Here is a 22315-nt window from a genome sequence, read left to right as displayed (position 1 = left end):
AGGCCCTGCGAGCGCTCTTTAGTCGCTTTAATTATCATTATAAACAGAACGTGAGCAGCAGCTGGTGCAAAGACACACAGAGTCACATCGTTCAGTATCAGAGCTGTGAGACCTGTACATTTATCAGGATGCAGGAAAATATCAGGATCTAAATCAGGATTAATTTGCAGTAATTGATTTTTTTTACCTTTTTGGGGAAGCTTTAAGTTGCCTTACCTTATTGGCAAACAGTTGTTTATTTACACATCGAGAGGTTATGGAGCAACATTTAAATTAATTTGGAGTCGTGTTTCTGTCACCTGATGAATTTAAATCCAATATTCACTCTGTTTTAGCTCTGTCTTTGGTCACCACCTCCTGAGTTAAAAAAAATCTCCCTTAATGCGCCACTCTGTTCACCAGCTCTAACTGTGTGTGTCTGCCAGGGTGTCTACAGGTTTTAAATTTTATTTTTAAATCTCCTTTAATTCAATTTTATAAATATTGGGCCTAAAAAATCATTAAATAATTTTAAATTCAAATTTGTGAGATCTTACCATTTTATCTTTTTTTTTTTTATCTGATTTCAATCTTTTAATTTCTTTAAAGTCCACATTTCTGATGTCTGAAATCTTTAAATCTATCACTGAACCTCGTACTGTCTTTTTATCTTATACTCGCATTTACCTGTTGACTAAATGTAGATAAATATAGCTCACCTTAATTATATTTTTACATAAATCCTGTCTTTGCACAGGTACATGTACTGTATATACTAATTACCCTAAGACTTAACTAAAATGCTTGAATAAGAAAAAGATTTATCCAAAAATTGGTCTTATTTTAGGTTAACATCAAACACAACGCGCTCACTCACAATTTAACTTGTTGAAACTGGGTGCTGAATCCTCAAAATGGATATCAAAGCAGTCAAAATAGGACAGCACTACGATATAGCATCGGGTTTTTTTTGGTGGCAATAGATAAAAAACGCTATATCTGAGCACTGTCCTATTTTTATTGCACTTATATTTGACTAAAATTGATCTTAAAACGTCTAAAAAAAATCATTTAAAAAAATTAAGATTTATTATAGTTTATTTTTTTATATTTTATTTTTATTTTTTAAAAAGATTTATTTATTTTTAATGGCACTTTTATGACTCCACAGCCAATAAAAACACACTGTCTTTCAGGAAGGGAAAACTTTAATAGAAAAATACAGTAAAAACTTCTGAATGGGTGATGTTGTTAAAAAAAACAAATAACAGACCGAAAAAGTGACTTGTAAGTGTGAATCTGAAAGTCTGCCTTTGTTTTTTTTAACTACATTATTTAAAGTTTGTCCTCCGGCGTCAGCCCGGCGTGCTCCTCTGCCGACCGTACAGGTCGTACTCCCGGTACAGGATGTAGTCCTTCAGTCGCTCCGGTAACGGCATGAAGCTCATGAAGACAGGTGACCGGAGACGGAGGCGACCGAGACACCGGCGGATCTTCAGCCGGCAGAGGTGCTGCAGACAGCGCGCGTTTTCTGCGGAGGAAGAGGAGGAAACATGGAGAGGACGACGGATGAAGACTTCAGTCAGAGCTTTGAGACAAACGTGTGAAATGTACCCTGCAGCCTGCAGATCTCAGGCCACTGCTGATGCTCCATCACAGCCGCCTTCAGTTTGGAGCACAAGGTCACGTGATCCAGGTAATCCAGCAGGATGCGAACCACGTGACCCGCCAGGTGCTTCAACCAGGAGACGGAGATCACCTCACAAAACTGCTTTGACAGAAACACAACAGTTTACACACGTGAAGGTAAGTCTGCACGAGCTTCACTTTACACCTGCGTGTTTAAACCCACACCTTCCCGCGCAATTTCTGACAGCACGAGCTCATCAGTGACTGACAAAAACACGAGCAGCTGCTGCAGAGACGTGATTTCACACTGATTATGTGGAGATTTTGGGTAAATAGCGCAGTGACAGAAAGTTCAGTAACCTGTGTACGAGAAATTCACGACTGTAGAAGTTTCGGAGTTCACTGAGTCTTAATCTTAAAGGCGCAAAATAAATGTGCAAGCATATCAGTGCAAACAGACTTCCAGAGTCCGAATGAGAGAGACAAAAGTTTTTTAAAAATGTCAGAAAAACTTTGTTTCTGTGCAACAATATCCAAGTGTCTTGTAGCCTATATTACTCATTCTTAACAAATTGGGGCTTTTTGTATTATTATTTTATTTTTTAATTAATATTATTTTTTTTTTAAAATTTTTTTTAATTTATTTTTTTTATTTTTGGTCGGGGGTTTGTGAATGTTATTTTTCAGTTATACTTGGGAAAATATATTTTTAAAAAAAATATGATTATAACACTGCATTGTTTCAAAGTTATGTGCAGTATGTACAGTTATTTTTACATTTAAAATGTCTCAAACACTGTTTATTTAAAGATCTGGCATAGGACAGGTTTTGATGTTGAAAATAATGAATGCAGATTAAATCATTTTATGAATCATTTTTATTTAATACATAAAATCCTTTAAAAAAAATAATCTTTTAACCCCAAAATTGAAATAGTATTCAGATAATTATTTTTATTTTATTTCATTTATTTTTGTAGATCGTGATTTTTTTCAATTCTCAAGAATCGCTGATCTATTGCAAAGCATTTCAAATTCCATTTCCTTCCTTCCTTTTTCTGGCAGACCCATTTATGCCCCCCTAAATTTAAAACAACACCTACACCCTTGCTACAAATAATTTTTGGGGATGTTTTATAATCATTTTTTTGCTGCATTTCATTAAACCTCAAAGTCTGATTGCAGTAATATGCTTTTTTTCAGGTGCTCTGCTTGCATGCTGTTTGTGGAAAACTTCTTCTGGGACCATGGCGAGCCTTGAGAGGTGAGTATCGAGTACAATTTATATAGTTTTTGGGTGAACTATTCCTTGAGGAACTTTGGAGAGCCTCTGAGTTTTCTTTTAGGTTGAAACTTTTAAACTTTGCAGTTCATGAAAGGGATCTTCTAAAACTGAATATAACACAGTAAATATAGAGACATCCGTCAGAGTACAGACAAGATACTGTAAGCTGCACCATGTAAAGTCTGAATTAATGTAAGAGGGGACTTTTTAGCTCCTAGTTTTGGTTTTTTGGCACATTTAGGGGGCGTTCAGACAGATGTTTATCCTGATGTTCGCTGATCTTGGCTCTGTAGTTCAGTTTAACACTGAGCTCATTAGTTCATTACGGTGGTGTCTTTGATCACAGAGTTGCTCCATCCCTCGTAGTCCTCAGGGATGTGGGAGCCGTTGCCATAGGGACAGTCAAAGCAGCGCCCTGCATCATAACCATAGTTACACAGCATCCTGAGCATCACCTGACACACACACACACACACACACACACACACACACACACAGAGAAAAAATATCAGTAAAGTTAGTAAAACTGGTTCTATCTTTGACTTTAAACATAGTTTTATGAAGACATTTTTGTAATAATAATAAGAGCAGCAGTTTACCTCGTCTTTGAGGGCGTACTGCAGGGCTGAGGGGAAGTGTGTTGTGTTTACTTTGCAGAAATAGTTGACGTTGGCTCCATACCTCAGCAACAGGTTAATCAACTCATAGTTGCCCACGCGCAGTGCAACCTTAAAAAGACAAAGTCAACTGGATCAGCAACTAGGGTTTTCTGGAGGCGTTTAACAAAGTGGTGCAGACCGTATTATTCTACCAAGTACTTCTGTGCAGCAGCTGCAGCTGTAGCTTCTGATGCCAAGTATGGTCAGTGAGCCCAGTGCAGATTTTTTTTACCTTTTTAGAAGTTTTTATTGTATTTTTTTAACTAAAAAAATATTTTTCCCTTTTGCAAGACAATGTATCTTTCTTGGCTGTGGAGTCATAGGAGAGCCACAAAATAGAATAAACCTTTAATAGTATTAAACAATAAATGTGGCAATATTTATTTAAAAAATGTCAAGTCAAAAATGTGGAATAGATAGATTTATCTCAATGTTATTTGTGTGAGGAGATCTACAATCTGTGTGTTAACAAGCAATCTGTAAATAAACAACACCTTTCACAAATACAAAAAAAAAACCTATTTGCAAGTATAAAATGACTCTGCAATTACATAGACAAATTCTACAAATTAAACAAAAATCTTTGAATACATGCAAATAACTAACAGTTAATAATAATAATAATTATTATTATTAACGTTTGCAACTTTCAGACATTTGTGAATCCAGTTTTTATTCATGTAAATGAATTCTGCGCTTGTGAATTTGTATTTGCTCTGAGTCTCTTTTGATTTATATATGGAATATTTGCAGATTTACTGTTTTATATTTTAAAAAACAAACAAATTTCTTTTCAATGTATTTGTGGAAGGTGTTTTATATTTACAGATTTTGAATTTACACATAGATTGTTGATTTCCTCACACAAATATGTAGAAAAATCTACATCAGCAGCTGAGGTTTTTGTTTTGGTGTCTTTAGAGGCACAAATGTACCAAACCTCACCATGAGAACAGGTCTTCAGAAGTCACATTAAAGTCACTGCATCAACTGGTGTTTGTCAAAAAGTAGCTCCAGCAAATAAAACGGTTCTGCTTTTTACAGACTATAGAAACAAGATGCATCAGGAGAGATTTAGAGGAGCTGATATCTGTATCTTAAAACTGTAAACAGAGCCAGGCTAACAGTTCCCCCTGCACCCAGTCTTTATGCTAAGCTAAGATAACCAAATCCAGACTTCAGCACTAATCTGTTCCTTTGATTATTAAGTTTGAGGATTTTGTTTGCTTTATTCACACACACACACACACACACACACACACACACACACACACACACACACACACACACACACACACACACACACACACACACACCTACCTGCAGACACTTGATGGGGTCTTGGTTTGGCATGGCCCCGGCCTCCAGCAGCATTTTAGCTGACGGCACATCGTTATTTAAAACGGCAAAGAACAGCGCTGACCTCCTCTCATCGTCATAGCTACGGCGAACCCAGGATTCGAGCATGTAGTTGGGGTCATAACCGGCATCCAGCAAGGTCTGATGGGAGTTGGGGGAGGAGGGACATTCAGTTACTGTTGAACTTTTGTGTGTTTGAAAAGACAAAAACAATAAAAGTACGAAAGTATAAGTGTCAAAAGAACTTATTATATATTATATATATTATTGATGGCTTATTTCAGAATAAGGACTCACTCACACACACAGTCTCACACACACACACACACACAGTTACACTCACTCATTTTCTCACTCACTCACTCACCTTGATGCAGTGTGTGTGTCCTCCTGCAGCAGCAGCGTGTAGAGGACTCATCCCGCTGTCCTTTACTTCTGCCTTTGAGGTGACTGGAATCAACAGCTTCAGAGCTCTGAATACACACACACACACACACACACACACACACACACACACACACACACACACACACACACACCGTACCTGGTGTTGTTGTTTTTAAGTACTAAGCAGACTAAAACCAAACTGACGAGCCAATGAAAAATGAGGAAAGTTTAACATTTACTCGAGGTGTCCTCGATGTGCGCGACGCGGTGGATCGGCATGTGTCCTGTGATTTTGGCAATGTTGGCGTCGGCGCCAAATTCCAGCAACAGACTGATGACGGCTGGATCTCCACACGAAGACGCCTCGTACAAGATGGAGGCCTCGTCCTGCGCCTGGGACTGGACGTCCGCTCCTGAAGGACAAACATGGAGAGGGGAATCACTTTTTTTAAAAAGTTAGCTTGAAAATACCGACTTCATGTATCAAAGACTCATATCAGCAGAATTTAACGACGCGTTTTTACACCGGACGAGCAAGAGTGATGCATTTATCTGTCAGCAGAAGTTGAAGGTCCGCTGTAAAGAATTTAGGGGGATATATTGGCAGAAATGGACTATAATAAATAAGTATGTTTTCTTTAGTGTATAATCACCTCAAAATAAGTACCGCTGTGTTTTCCGTACCTCAGAATTCACCGTTTATATCTACATAGGGAGCGGGTCCTCTTTACGGTAGCCCAGAACAGACAACTAAACACTGACTCAAGGTCAAGGCTGATTGTCTGGAAACTGCAAACCAGATTTAACCGCGCTGTGCTTTACCCCAACTGTGGGACGTCATTTGAGACTCTTTCCACCTTCTTAGATCTAGATTATTTTTTATTGTTAATTTGAGATAATGTCAGTATAGATGTGAACACTGAGGGTGATGCTGTGGTGACACCCCTGCTCTCTCACCTCTCCTCAGCAGAGTCTCCACCACCTCCAGGTGTCCCGCCTGAGCCGCCAGTGCGAGCGGCGTGAGGCCGTAGTGGCTGGGAGGGTCCGGCTGCGCTCCGGCATCCAGCAGCAGATTCACCAGCGCCGCTTTACCCAGCCGCGAGGCCTCGTGGAGGGGGCGGCGCCCGTAGCAGCCCTCCTGGTTCACCCTGGAGCCCCGACGGAGCAGCAGCTCGATCAGGTCAGAGCGCTCTGAGCGGATCGCTGCGGAGGGAAGGAGCCAAACTAAAACTAGATTTTATGAAAAGAGGCAGCCCACATTAAAGCTTTCTTTTCACATTGAGATATACTGAGCAGAGGGTTCCCACGGTCATGGAAAACCTGGAAAAGTCATGGAATTTCACAATCACATTTTCAATGCCTGGGAAAGTCATGGAACTAGGAAAAGTCATTGAAAGTTTTTGCAAATGGAAAATGTGTGTAGTAAATTACATTGATGTAACTTAATGGGGAATTAATTTTCTGTAGCCGACGTAACGTATCTCCAGTAAGCGCTGATGTGTGACAACATTTTGGACCCGCAGGTTTGGAAGGCATATTTTTTTTACGATTTTTTTCATCTTTTTCAAAAAATTTTGCCGAGTTTTATAGAAACCTTTTTAAAATGGGCCTTTTTTTCTTAATTTTTTTTTTAGAGAACTTAAATATAATTGGAGATTTTATTTTTCACTTTAAATTTACTTAATTTTTAAGAAAACAGGTTTTGAAGGCATGTTTTCTGTTTTTTTTAAAGGCAGTTTTCAAAAGAGAAATTTTGGTAACTTTTTTTAACAAAGCAACAAGCAATTTTTTGTTTGTTTTTTTAGATTTTTGAAAAGCATGTTCTCTTTAAAAATTGACACCATTTATCACAGCCAGAAACAGTAAATACAGAAACTATCGTTGGATTTTCACATTTCCGACGATCCTTAAACACATCACGTGGGATGCTGGAATTATTTTTGAGTAAAGTTTGAATCTTATATATTTAAAAAATGCCAAACAAGTGGGGCAAGAAAAAAAAAAGATTTGGGGTCCTCAAAAGTCATGGAAAAGTTTTGAAATTGTGACCACAACAATGTGTAGGAACCCTAAAAGCAGAAACCAGTCAGTGAAAATATGCTTTTATCTGCTCGGGACTGAAAAACTAGAATTCAGACCAAACCGTGAGAACAGGAAAAACAAAACGACGTGACAGGTTTTGAGGCAGCGACATTTTGAGGCAGCAGCGTTTTGAGGCAGCGGCGTTTTGAGGCAGCGACCTTTGAAGCAGCGGGGTTTTGAGGCAGTGAGGTTTTGAGGTGTTTTGAGGCAGCGAGGTTTCGAGGCAGTGAGGTTTCGAGGCAGCGAGGTTTTGAGGCAGTGAGGTTTCGGTCAGCGTACCTAGAAGCAGCGGAGAGTCCTGCTCGTGGTCCTGGGTGTCCGGCTGAGCTCCATGTTGGAGGAGGAAGGAGGTGTTTTCCATCAGACCTGCTTCTACCGCCAGGAAGAGAGGAGTCTGACCCTGCAGAGTCTGACTCTCCACAGAGTCTGGGCCTGAAACTGGAGCACAGGACCCCCCTCACTGTTTGACTGACAAACTTCAGTTTCATTTCTGGGGTTTCATGTTGCTGTGAAGCTGCACAGAGTGATTGCAGAAGCAGATTAAAACCTTCGAACGTGATTTCCAGGATGGTTTGGTTTCTCTGAGTTGCTGCTTCATGGAGCGGAGTCCAACCTCGGCCGTCTGTCTCTGAAAACTTGTCTCGCTGTTGGACACCAAGATGCTTCAGGAGCTTCTGATTACCTGCAGGGACAGAGGGACGGTGACAGCAAATATTTCAGCTCCTTTCCCATTTTTATATTAAAATCAGAAATACTTTATTGATTCCCAGTATTGCAGTAATTCTTTAAACAGTTAGACAGTGTTACAAAGAATTATTATACCTAAAATCCCAAAACACAGTTCAAAATAATGAACAGATAATGGAATTATTACTGCCGACAGGTGAATTAAATCTCAGACTCTCTGAGGGTGGAGATGTAGAGTTTGATGGCCACCGCAAGAAATTAAAAAATTTTTTCGTTCCCCACATATATTAAGAAAATATCCCACTAAGAAACGGAGTGAACTAGATTTTAAAGTCCACCTGAAATCACATTTAGTACCTTTTTGGAGTAAAGAAAATAACGTCAAATTGGTAGACGTTGCAGGATTTTCCTAAAAAGCAGACTCATACAGAACAGCCCTGCTTAATCTACATTTACTAATTTTATGCATAGTGTACCTTTAAATGTGTAGTTAATAGACTTTTAGCATTAAAAGGAAGAAAATCAGTTTCGCTGAATTATTGCAGAAAATAGGGGACGCTATTATAAAACAAAAAATAAGGACAGAAAAAGTGACGTACAAAGCAGATTTGTAGGCTTTATTTTCAGTTTGGATTTAAGAGCCATTAAATTTGTAATTACATTTTTTAAAGATATCTTAAAATGTGGCTGTCTGACAGTTTAATTTATTTTGGTTTCCGGTAAAATCACAGTAAATGACACACGAAGCTCTGACCTGGTCACAGGCCTCGTGTCCTCACCTTGTCTTATAGCGGAGAAGATTGCGCTGCTTTCTGCAGATTCAGGTCCGAAGCTGTGAGCAAAAAACATCACGAATTATGTTGAACAAAACAAAATTCTGTGAACTGAACCGAAAACTTCATCTGAGCTTCAGCTGCTGAAAATAATGCTGCTGCAAAAAGTCGATGTAGCTGCAAAATCTGAAACACACAGACTTTGAATCCATTGCAAATAATTTCAACTCTGAACATCCTGATTTTTTATTTATTGAAGCCTCATAATCTGTTTTAGAATAAAGATTAATTAATAATAATAATAATAGTAATCTTTATATGTATAGCACCTTACATACATAAAATGCAGCTCAAAGTTAATATATAAATGTGAATATATAAAAATGAAAAATTTCTTTATTTATTTAATACATAAAATAAAATAAAGAAGAATAAAATGAAATCATTATACAGCAGATGGATACCATAACTCTGGAAATAAGTTGCAGGCCAGAGGTGAAAACAAATAAAACAAATATAAAAGAAATATTAAACAAGAAAAGTCAAAACTGTAAAAGCCCATAAAAAGCATAAAACACATTTTTAAGCAAGAACAGCAGTAATATGTGATAGAAATTAATAGAAGCTAGAATTAGTTCAAAGAAGTAACAAAGATATTGGTTTTGTGTTTTTTTCCAACAGATTATATACTGAGCCTTTAGACTGATCTCAGATCTGCCTGAATTTCACCAAACAAACGGAGAATCTGAGAGAAATGTCGTGACCTTTGTGTCTGTCACACTGACCTCCTGCTGTCGGGTGTTTTGGAGTCTCGCTGGGTTTCCTTCTGTTTGTTGCTGTCCAGCAGACTCTGTTGAATCATGTACTGAGTCGCTGCGTCTTCTTCATCGTCCTCGTCCTCCGTCCCACATCGCACAATCTCCATGTTGTCCACGTAGAGGGTCCTGTGCAAAAAGGCCAATTTCACTGAACTTGTGTCTAATCAGCAGGTCACAGTTAGTTCATGTTTGATCTGTAACACACCGTTTACAGCAGATGGGCATAAGTATGTGGACACCTGAGCTTTGAAACTGTGTGTGATAGCTGAGCTGAAGTCCAAAAACAGACAGCTCCCACTCTGGTTCCAGATTTTAAACGTGGTTATAAAACATGTTTGTGTTTGAGATATTTGTGGATCATCGAACACGTTTGTGGATTGTCTTCTGTGGGTTACGGTTATTATAGTCCAATTAAAACGTCCATGTCCATCCAGCTGTCCTGTTCACCTCTGCTCTCAAATACAGATTTTTTTTTTTTTTTAATTTTTGTAAATTTACATAAAATCATTGTATGTAATGGGATTACATTTTCCCTTAATTGGAACTAAACCAGGAAAACCAGAACGAAATGTTCAAGTCTGAGGAAGCTGTGACAGTGTTATAAACAATAACAAAATGACCTAACTTTAACCAAACTGGAGTTAAAATTCACAAATACTGTATGGGAAATAAAAAAAAACATTGGCTGTAAAGTGATAAGTAGCGAGACAAATTAAGAGGACATTTCTCCTTTTCTGTTTGTTTCCAGAGGTGGAAGACGTATTCAAGTCTTTTAAGTAAAATATGACATTTTTTACATTTTTATACATTTTTTTACTTCAGTGAAAGTACAAAAGAATTGGCATCAAAATATACTTAAAATGTCAATAATAAAAGTACTCATTATGCACAATAGGCCATTATCATATGTTTTTATATTATCTAATTATAATTATTGACACTCATCACTTTAACATTGCAGCTGATATCTGGATGATCTAGCTTGTGAATTTCCAGAGTAACTAATCAAATAAATGTAATGGAGTAAAAATAACAGCATTTCCCTCTGAAATGTTGTGAAGTTAAAATAGCAGAAAATGTACACACCCAGGTGAAGTACAAGTACCTTAAATCTACACTTTAGTTCAGGTATTTGAGTAAACGCACTTTGTTAAATTCCACTGTTTGTGTCTGAAAATAGATTTGACTCTGGAGGTTTCTGACGGACGTCACTGTGTTTTTTTACCTTGTGGTTTTGCTGGTTGTCGTGGTTCCCTCTGCTCGTCTGCGCAGTCCCTGCAGATTTTCAGAGGATCTGTTGTTGTTGCTGCAGGAGGAGATCTCTCTGACCTGTGACTGAAACCAGAGCTGCGTGTCTGCACAGGTTCAGTCAACGAGACCAGTCTTTAAATATCAGAGCTGCCTGTCCGCAAATCCGCGTGCTTCACCCACAACATTAACGCGTCTGATTACTGTCGTTAAAACGTCAATTCTTCAGGGATAAAAGTTGAGGTTCATGAGAGCTCCAGATCTTCATGTTTCAGCTGTTCAGCTGCAGCACTCTGGCTGAGGGGGACAAGAGATCTGATACCTGCGACTATATTTACCTCCTGCAGCAAAGTTTACTATATTTGCCCCCCAGATCATCAGCTGATCAGCAGTCAGTCAGCGTGACGCTGCAGGAGAGACCGCAGCTGGATTAAAGTGTGAATCACCACCTTTAATCTGTCAGTAAAGACGGAGCAGCCTGCAAACGCGGGTTATTTTCACTGATTACTCTGATGATTATTGAGGTTTGTGGCTCAGGAAGTAGAGCAGCTGCCAAATCCGCGGCCTCAAAGTCTTCGTGTTTAACCCTTACAGCTGCACCCAGTATGCGCTGTTCAAAGCCAAGCTTAAAAAAATATTATACATAAATATTATCTTCTATTTTATTGAGTTTATTTTTAATCAGCATCAGTCCTAATCATAAATATCAAATATTCATGAATTTTCAGAACCCTTTAAATGTCATGATGCCATTTATGTTTTTAGATGAAAAACAAAAAACAAAACAAGAAATGAATAATCTTAGATGTAATACATACAAAGTAGATTATTATTATTTTGATTATTACAGTCTAGGTTATGTCAGTGATTAGCAGCAACATATTTTTTTTTAATGTCAAATACTCAAATTCATATTGTTCTACAAACAAAATGCACTTTTCAAATCCGTCTGTATAAAATATTATATGTTTTATATCATTTTTATTTTGAGTTTATTTTTTAACATCAGTCCTAATCATTCATATCAAATATTCATTCATTTTCATAACTTTAACCCTTTAAATGCCAGATTTTTGTCATGATGCCACTATGTTTGATGATAAAAAACACTTTTTTGTCACAGTCTGGGGTATGTCAGTGATTTCCAAGGCAAAGGCCCAGAATGATGCCCGCTGAGGGTTCAAAAGTTGCTGTTTGAACTGTTTTGTTTACAGTGTATTTGAGACTTATTATAGGAGCTGAGCTGAAAATTACAAGATTAAACAAAATACAGTCTTGCCAAAATGTATGCCATATGCATGAAAACAGACAAAATTCTAAAAGTAATAATATAAATGTATATTTTTTTAAAGCTTTCTCTCAAAAGGCACATTTTAATTCCAGTGTGTGTAATATTAAAGTGGGCCCTAAGGATTAAATATATTTTCTCAGATGACTGAAGAAGAGAACTTGTTACAGTGTGTGTAGCCCTGTTTGCTGATAGTCAGCACGTACAATCGGTAACTGTTTGGGCCTGACTGTCATGCTTTAAAGTCCCTCTAAAAGTTACGAGTGACAAAAGACAACATAAAACAAAAACTGTATTTGAAAATGTGTTTATTTTATTTTCTGCATCAACTGTTTATGACCTGGGTCTCTCCTTCTTGCCTTTGTAGAGAGCCAGCAGGGACACGTTGGCCACCTTGACCACCTTAAAACGAACTCCAGGAATGTCACCGACGGCGTGACCTTTACGTCCGAATCCTGCCACCAGAACCTCGTCGTTCTCCTGCAGCATCGGAGAGAAGCGCAGGTCAGTCAACAAATCTCGATATGAATACAAAAAACTAAACACAGAGTCAGTTAGCTGTAGCTCTTAAAGGAATTTTGGAAACAGCAGACACACAACACAGACAATAAACTACATCGAGACATTTTTGTGAAAGCTCTGAAGTCAGAAATCAAACTTATGTCTGGCTGCTTTGAAGCAGGGAATGAAATTAGGGAAAACATCTTTCTCTAGCTTGATGTTTCTGCTGCAGATTCAGCGAAAATCACTGACTGCATTACAACTGCTTGTTTGGCTCGTATTCGAGGGTGTATAACGGGTGGGTGCGTACCTCGATGAAGTTGAGGCAACCGTCGTTGGGGACGAAGGCGGTGATCTTCTTGCCGTTCTTGATGAGCTGAACTCTCACACACTTCCTGATGGCAGAGTTGGGCTGCTTAGCCTCAACACCACTGCAGACAGAAAACACAAAACCGTTTAAAGACTCAACATGAAACCTGAATTTATCACCTATAAAGAAACATCAGGCAAAATAGGACTAACAAAAAAAAATCATTGCATTACTCAACAGAAAAAAAACACTCTTAGCTTTCAAGTTAGCAAACTTTTAACAAAACCATCAAGGCGGTCGACAGCCTAAATATAGCACATAAACTCTCTTTGCATCAGCACCAGTGTTTTGCAGTGAGACATCACTCCACCTTTGCTTGTCTGCTGTTCTGTAAGCGTCATGGTACTCACACTTTCTCAAGGACGATGCCTTTGGCGTGGGAGGCTCCTCCGAAGGGGTTAGCCTTCAGGGCAGTGCCCAGATGGGCCTTCTTGTACTGTTTATCGTGCCATTTCTGCTCACGGCGATGGTTACGGAGCTTCCTGGCTGTGCGCAGACCACGACACTTTCCTGGAAGACAAAGACCAGCAGGAAACCATGTTAGAGTGAATCCAGTTTCTTAACGTTATCCTCAGATTGGTGGTTTAAATGTAAAATCAAATCAACATCGCTATCCTGTGAAGGAGAACAACTTGATGGGCTGGTGCATCAAATAAACAGCACCAACCACTTCATTTAGGTTTATTTTAGTAACCATATTTCCATAAACTGCCTACAGAAATTTGAAGAAAAAAGATGATTTTTTTTTACAGCTCTCCAGCTCAAATTTATTAAATTCAAACTTAAAGAGACCTAAAAGTCCACAAAAACAAGTTCCTGAATAGGTAGTAAAATGCAGACACCTGGACTGTGATTGAAAACTATCTGCTTTCTTTAAGACCTAATTTTCACTCATCAGCCTAAAGTCCTTTGACACACAGACTTTACACTTTACACAAAGATCAGGGAAGAGTAAAGATGCCAACTAAGCGTTGTGACTACAATTTAATGTCCTACAACAAACTGAGAACACAGAAACACGAGGAGCAACACTGCCAACTATCATCTGTCACAATCAAACAGGACTATTATTTCGTACAAATTCACAACAGCTGCAAACTGACAATTTAAGATAAAAACCCACAAGTGTCATAATTTTCAGGTTAGTAACGTTACAATATGGCTAAAACGCGTTTGATTTTATAATTTAACAACATTAAGGGACAACACGAACCTTAAAAAAAACACCGTCAGAGCTTTATATATCGCTATTTTCCCCCCAAAATCGGTCAAAATTATTTTAACTTAACAGAAACAAGTTAAACAAAGCTAACCCTCGTTATCTGCGAGCGGCGCTAACATGAAGCTAACTGTTCTTACAAACTCAACAAAATGTGCCCAATGTGAATTTATGACAACTGCGTGAGTTTAGTTAAATAGTGGACCAGCTGTTTAATTAAATACTATAATATCAACAACAGTTTTTGGTGTTAAAGAGACGTATGTAATGCTAAGCTAACGATGCTAACACGCCGCTGAGCCGTGTTATGGCCGCTCCACGTTGCGGGGAAATAGAGCCGTAAAAACGGTCACTTTTATTGATAAACACCGTAGTTTTCCGTCCACAAACACATCGAGACGGTTCTTAAGATGTTAATATACGACACCGATAAGAAAAATGTCAGCAGTGAAGAGAATAACTGAGTTTTTAGGATGAAGTTTGACACGAACCCATGATTGCTGAAACGAGCCTGGGATGGAAAGGAAGGAGCCAGCATGCACCGCGGCAATGTCTACTCTGAGGACCCCGGCCGGGCGTGGCCACGGAGAATGCCTGATCGAAATTAACACATTATAGCAATATTTAAACAAAATAAAAACAAAAACATTTTTAAAACTATGGATCGAAATACTTTTATTTCCACATTGTGATATTCGATAACTTCCATATATATAAATTTACATTATTAAAGGTTTTACTCCAAACTTTTAAGCTTTCTTTTACTCATTTGAGACTAAATAACATTGATGATAATAATAATAATAATGATAATGATAATAATGATAATAATAATAAACAACTTTATTTTTTAGAGCACTTTTCATTCAAGAAATGCAGCTCAAAGAAACAAAAAGGGGGAAAAAAGATTAGACAATCAGTGACAAACAAGATAAAAAAGTCAAAGTAAAAAGTACAGAGACAAGTAGGAACAGTAAAAATAAGAGAATTGATGTAAAATAATAATTACAATAGTTTCATTAATTAAAAGCCAGACTAAATAAATAGGTTTTCAGATGCTGCTTAAAAATGTTCACGAGGCCCACTTCTCCTATAGATTTGGAAAGATATCCTATAGTTTTGGAGCGTAGTTAACAAAAGCAGCGCTCCCTATTTTCTTGTGCATATAATTGTGTGTACTTAAAAACCAGAAGCAGAAAATCTGAGAGCTCATGAGGGATTATAGAACGACAGAGTCTGCAACGTAGGCCGGTCCCAAACCATGAATAAATTTGAAAACAAATAAAAGAATCTTAAATCTATTCTAAAAAGAAATCCTACATGCAATCTATAAAGGTTTTTTTGAAGAAGAGAAAAAAAAATTACACACAAAACAAATAATGCACACTATAGCACATGATATGAAGTGATGCAAAAAAGACAATAAGAGACAGAAAATACAACTAAAAAAAGCACATCACTTACAAAACAGAATAAAAAGCTACACTAAATAGCACATCATAAGAGAATGCTTGTCAGATTAGAAACAAGTTATAAAGTCCTGAAATTTAGTTTTAAAAAAATAACACACACAAAACAAAAAAAGATTTTTTTTTTAAAAAAAAAAGGCAAACAAGATCTTGTAAAAATTCAAAATTATAATAATTCTGTAACATGATTTTAATTATATAATCAAGATAATTATCATTTTTTCCCATTTTACCCTAGCTTTTTAAGAATTATTTGATAAATCTACTAATTTCTTTGCAATATGTGGAATGTCTTTTACCAAGTTGCTCTTTGTTTTTTTACCAATTTTTCAAAAAGGAAACCCCACCAGTCAGCTCAGCATTCAAAGATTTAAATACTAGTTAAAGGCGTCTGAAAGCAGCACAATAAAACTGATGTGGCTCCAGGTTTCAAGGGGTTAAATCCACCAAGTGTATCTTTGTCAGTCGATCTTCAGTGTGACGTCAGCTGAGATGAAATTTATTTTGTGTGATATGAATTGAAAATTAGACAATGTGGGACCTGCAGGGGCGGGGCTGTCTGCCTGCGCTCGTTCTGATTGGCTGAATCCTGGTTGTGTCAGGGGGGCTTAAAGACGGTGGGCTGATTAAAGTAGATTACGAGGGGGAGAGAGGGGGAGTGTGTGTGTGTGTGTGTGCCGGCATCACACTCTGGTCATCACTGCGATGGCTTCACCATGGAAACACTGCTGCATCCTCCTCCTCTCTGTCCTCGTCCTCCGTCTGCAGCCGTCCACCTGCGTGGACCGACAGCCTGCTGACAGGTAGACACACACAGAGACACACAGACACACACAGAGAGACACAGTGAGGATGTCTCACCTTGAGGCTTGTTGTTTCTCTCGTGACTCTCTAATCTTTGACTCTTGACACGGTCAGCTCGGAGATTACAGCTCCACCAGGACCGGAGGGTCGCTTCATTGACTGGATTTGTTTTATTGTTGCATTAAGTGTTTTTTTTTTTTTTTATTTGATCTTACTGATAATAATAATATTGGAAACCGATTGCCTTGAAAATGTAATTATAATAATAAATATCAATTTATGCTTTCTTTATATCTAAGTTTTCTCAAGATTTATCTGTATTTACATAATTTTGCGAAGTTGTTGCAACTTAAAAATGACAAGTGGAATGAACTTGTTCTTTCTAAGTGCAGCTTCAGTAAACCAAGTTAGTCTGACTTTATCTATCTCTCTTATCTTTCTCAAACTGTAACCATTTCCTATACCCCTTCTCCACCAAAATTTACATGTGCACGCAGGTTTTTTAAACATGGAGAAACGTCAGTTTTATTAATAACAGCTATTATCACAAATCACAATTTGCCTCAAAGGGCTTTACAGCATACAGCATCTGTTTGTCCTCAAACTGTCACATCGACTATGGAAAAAAAAGTCAATCGACTCATTTTGTGAACAGTAGAAAGCAGCATGGAGGCCAGTGAAAACTGCATGTGTTTACCTCTTTTTTATATCTCGTACTTATTCAGTCTCTCCTTTAAACTTGGTGCAGACTAATTTTGAACAAGGTTCAAATGCTGCTTTGGCGATGATGACATGGTGGCCTGTAATTGCATCTGGTAAAGGGGCTAAAGTTTGTGCGTTCACCTTGGTGTTGTGTTCCCATCACTGCCGATCCGAACCAGAACTAATAAAAACCTGTAGAGTCATTTGACGCGGGGTGTGAATGCAGATTGTAACCTCTTCCATGACAAACAAAAGCCAGATGTTAGCGGGTGTCAGTGTGTTTTTTATGCAGTGAAAAAAGTGCTGTAGTTGCGTATGTACAGAGTGAGTATTGTAGAGACGTTGCACTGGAACTAAAAACAAATATGAATGCATGACTCGGGCTTTTGCAGAATCGTTCAATATCTGTGTTCTTTTCGATAGTGTTGACAAACAAAAAGTGGGATGATAATGTTGCTTTGTGTCTGCTAGATAGTAATAATAGTAACAATAACTTTGTTTATATAGCACCTTTAAAAACAGAGTTTACAAAGTGCTTTGATAAACAAAGAAAAAGCAGAAGCAAGAAGGGATTCTTGCAGAGGTAACATAACTATAAGAGCCAAACAATAATGCTGGACTGAAGCCAGACAAAAGAGAGAAACAATTACAAAAATAACATGGCAATAAGAGTGAAAACAGTTTAAAGAATATTAGCAGAAAGCACAGAAATAATCGTACTAATGACAGCATTAAACGCGATGGGGGCAGAATAGAAGAATAAAAATAAATAAATAAATAAAATAAAATAGATTAATTAAAACAGAGGTATTAAAAGACAACATCCCCTAAAAGCAAGTCTATCAAAGTGTGGGTTTAAAGAAGTGATTTAAAGAAATCGCTGATTCGGCGAGCCTTATCTCCTCGGGCAGGTCGTTCCAAAGTCGAGGGGCCCTGGATGTGCAGGCAGGCAGCTGTTTGTGGCGTGTCATTTTTTACAGTGTGCAGCTGCTGATGGTGAAAGCTGGAGAAGCTGCAAAATCTCGTTTTGGCTAAGAGCCACTCCATCCTTCATGACCTGTTTGTGTGTGTGTGTGTGTACGATTATGTAATCAGTGCAATCCGACAATCCACAGTCCTGTGCTCCAACTCAATAAACAAGAGGAGCTAAACCTATTTTTTGGCTGTTAGTGCGTCGGGGGGGATTTGGTGTCTCTTGTTCTAAACAAAGCAGGTTTATAAAACATTCAGCATGTGTAGAGAAAAATGTGAAAAAGGTTTATTTTACATTTACTGAGGGGCAGAGTGAACAGAGTCGGCTTATTTAGATAAGGCTGATTGATTATTATGTATTGTATCAGGTCCCCCTCTAACATCAGAAGGGAAACAACTCTCTTCTCTTGATTTTGGAGGTACATGGATACATCCAGAGCAGAACAGAATAACTTTTTTGTGATTGTACATGTATAACGAAATTGGATGCAATCCTATGAAGTGTAAAAATACAGTAAAGTGCCAAACATAAATATATAAATAAAAGGTAAATGCTTCTAAAAACTTACTATAAGAAATATATTTCAAAAAGGAAAAGAAAAGACACATCAAACCATGCATACAAGGCTTTCTTTTTTTCATTTTTACTGGTACACGTTGCGCACATTTCAATTTTCTCTGATGGTGATATTGCTTAGACATATTGTTTAGTGTTATGTTCTGTTAAGGATCTTAAAACAGGCATGGGGAGGAAGCTGTGTTTCCCTCTCGACATGTTGATCTGCACGCTCACCGATCTTATATAAATGCTGAAGGTAGAAGGTAGATTTATTGGTCATTTTTCTAAAACAAAGTTTAAAAAATGAAATTACAATTATCCTTTATCCTGCTTCATCTTTGGAGGAGCTGCATGATTTTTTAAAGCAGCAGTTTTCTACACAGGAGTGTGTGTGTGTGTGTGTGTCTCTGTGTGTGTGTGTGTGTGTGTGTGTGTCTCTGTGTGTGTGTGTGTGTGTGTGTGTGTGTGTGTGTGTGTGTGTGTGTGTGTGTGTGTGTGTGTGTGTGTGTGTGTGTGTGTGTGTGTGTGTGTGTGTGTGTGTGTGTGTGTGTGTGTGTGTGTGTGTGTGTGTGTGTGTGTGTGTGTGTGTGTGTAATGGGTCAGAGTGGGTCCTCTCAGTAACAGGACGTCTCTGTTCCAGACGATCACACTGCTCGTTATTTTAAACGCTAATCCAGCGTCAGGATGACTGGGTCACTGGACTAACAGAATGCATTCTGGGTAGTTGAAACCTCACAGGTTCATCGTTCATCTCCTGGTCGTCGTCCCTCTGCTCTAAATTTAATCTTTATATTCATATTTATTATGGGGGATGAAACATGTTGTCATTATGTTAAATTATAGCTTCTATCATTTTTACCAGTATAGATAGTTCTCAGCTCTGAATATGAATTTTTTATTAATTCAGCTTTTTAGGACACAATTTTGTTTTATCTTTAAGTAGTACAATATATTTTCTTTCTATAACAAAATGTATTTATAATTTGGTTTCTTTAGTATTTTTTAAAAGTGTAAACTGAGGTCGATTTGCTGTAGGACATTTAATCCTGATCCAACGGTCATTGGTTTTATTTCTATAAATATTTACTTAAATCTTTTTTAAAAATACTTAACTGTAGGAATTAACATTAGCTTGTATATTTTCCACATTTTTCTCTTACTGTACATTACCAGTTTTTGTAGTTAGCAAACAGGTGAGAAAGAAAAAATTATAAAGAAATGACAGTAATAATAATAATAATAATAATAATATTATGATGATAATATGATGATGATAATAAATAATAACAATAACAATAATAATAAAATAATAATAGCCTACATGCAGAAGACAAAATAAAAACAAAATAAAAAACATAAGCCACTAAAAGAAAGAATATATAACTGAAAATAAGAGCTGTAGACAATTCTTTGCTAAAAATTAACATAGAATATAGTATATATATATATATATATATATATATATATATATATATATATATATATATATATATATATATATATATATATATATATATATATATATATATAAGAAGAGTGTTTGAGATTATAAGTGGGCAAAAAAAAATGATGATTATGATGTTTTATGATTATTATGATGATGATACATTATTTACATTATTTATTGACTGTCACTTGTGTTCACAGTGCTGCTGTCTCTACAGTCTATGGTAAGTACCATCTACCTATCAGAGATATATACTTTTTTTTTTTGCTATTTAAATTTTTTCTTGTGAGTTGTTCTTATATTTTTGCTTTGTATTTTTTTTTGTTAAATTCCTGCATGTGTGTTTTTTTATTTTAAGTGTAAAGCATTTTGTAACATTGGTTTTGATAAGTGCTATATAAATTAACTTTATTATTATGATTATATGATATTGGCCTGAGGTGACTTAAATGAATGATTAGGGACATTATGGCCCCCAAAATAAGAGGAAATTATTAAAATTGCTATCATGAGGCCTTAAAAATGTGACCTTTTCTGGATCTATATTTTAAGATATATCTATATTTATTTTCATGTTTTATTTAGGTGACCCTGCATTTTTGGCTTGTGCTTCAAAAATGTTTATTTGCCTAAGCTGAATTAAGAATATATCTCATATAGTCTGTATGTGACATACATATATAACAAGAGAATTAATCCTGATGAAGGGACGGCACAGAGTGATGGAGGGATGTGGACGGAGCAGCTTTTGGTGCCAGCAGACCAGCCGTCCAGACGACTGCAGGTAAACTCAAAGAAAAAAACAACAGTTTTCAAGTAGAAGTACTAGTACTTTTTTCTTCAATGCTGAATCACAATTCTTGTATTGAGAATAAGTAAAAGTAAAGACAGTATTGACACTGAAAGAGAGGAAGTAGATTTTAAAAAAGATGACATGATAAGGAGGTTATATTATTATTATTATTATTATTATTATGTTGATGCCAGTGTGTTTACATCAGAATAGGATTTTATTGCAGAGTACTTTTACACATACAAGGTATCTGACTTGGTGTTTTGGTGCAAAACAATTAACATAGAAAAAGAATAAAACGTAACTTTAAATAGAATAAGATATAAGATAAGAAATATCTACAAGCAATATGAAAATATAAAATGAAAAATAGAGTATGAAGAACACAAAATGCACAAAATTCAGGTGGAAATAAGATCAGAATGGAAACAGGTGCTCTCCATCAGTCAGGTATTAGTCACAATTATCTCATAAATGTTCATACATAGTGATGTGTTTTACAAAAAACACAGCTGAATTTATTGTAAACTGCAGGAAGCCACACGTGCTCCTTTGTGAATTAATCACATAGGCACACTGAATTTAATTCATTTATCAAAACAGTGTTTAATGTGATTTTTAAAATATGTATTTTTTCCTCCCTCTGTGTGTGTGTGTGTGTGTGTGTGTGTGTGTGTGTGTGTGTGTGTGTGTGTGTGTGTGTGTGTGTGTGTGTGTGTGTGTGTGTGTGTGTGTGTGTGTGTGTGTGTGTCCTCTTCAGTCTCCAGATGTGTCCCGGAGGAAGTTACTTCAGATGCCAGGAGCTTCGGTTCCTTTCCCTCCCCTCAAGGTGATGTTGATGTTGTCTGCAGATAATTTAACCAGCTACTGTAAGCAACGTTTACAGAATAACAGGCTGAGAAAATAAAAAAAAATTTAAAAATAAAAACAGCGTCCCAACACACGGCCATGGGAAACAGCTGCTGTGTAATCTTACATCACTTAAATCTTATTTTTGTAATTTAGCTTCAATCTATCCTTTACACCTGTATATGATTCAATTTTATTATCTCCACAACAGTGATGGTCACAAATAAAAAAGCTGTTTTTGTCTGAAATATTATCACTAATTATTTCACAACTGATAACCTTAATTTGGTATTGGCAGATATATACTGGGTTTATTGTTGAACTTAATTGAAATGTTGCTGATTTTGGGAAAAAAATGTTTTCAGAAAAAAAAAAGAATTATATTAGTCTGTATTTATATTCTAGTTTGTGGTAACATCATTGTTAACACACATAT

The 22315-nt window shown here is 36.9% G+C and overlaps 1 protein-coding gene and 1 pseudogene across 1 annotated transcript; both read right to left on the bottom strand.

Moving 5' to 3' along the window:
* Positions 1-1240: 1240 nt before the first annotated feature.
* LOC121951438 lies at positions 1241-11174 on the bottom strand (annotated as a pseudogene).
* Positions 11175-12485: 1311 nt separating this feature from the next.
* Positions 12486-14846, bottom strand: rps23 (ribosomal protein S23). The gene is made up of 4 exons (XM_042497113.1): positions 14776-14846; positions 13416-13575; positions 13006-13126; positions 12486-12674 (listed from the first exon to the last, which is right to left on the bottom strand). Exons 1-4 carry the CDS (start codon positions 14777-14779, stop codon positions 12528-12530), a joined length of 432 nt encoding a protein of 143 aa, XP_042353047.1. The 5' UTR covers positions 14780-14846; the 3' UTR covers positions 12486-12527.
* Between the last annotated feature and the right edge of the window lie 7469 nt (positions 14847-22315).

This window comes from Plectropomus leopardus, chromosome 2, assembly GCF_008729295.1.
Source record: "Plectropomus leopardus isolate mb chromosome 2, YSFRI_Pleo_2.0, whole genome shotgun sequence".
NCBI lineage: Eukaryota > Metazoa > Chordata > Actinopteri > Perciformes > Serranidae > Plectropomus > Plectropomus leopardus.
This window is presented reverse-complemented; position numbering and strand designations above follow the sequence as displayed.

Excerpts from the sequence above, each read along its gene's own strand:
- rps23 (XM_042497113.1), bottom strand. Across the intron at positions 13,127-13,415 it reads GGCATCGTCCTTGAGAAAGT|TGGTGTTGAGGCTAAGCAGC; the intron begins GTGAGTACCATG and ends TTCTGTCTGCAG. Across the intron at positions 12,675-13,005 it reads GTTGCCTCAACTTCATCGAG|GAGAACGACGAGGTTCTGGT; the intron begins GTACGCACCCAC and ends CCGATGCTGCAG.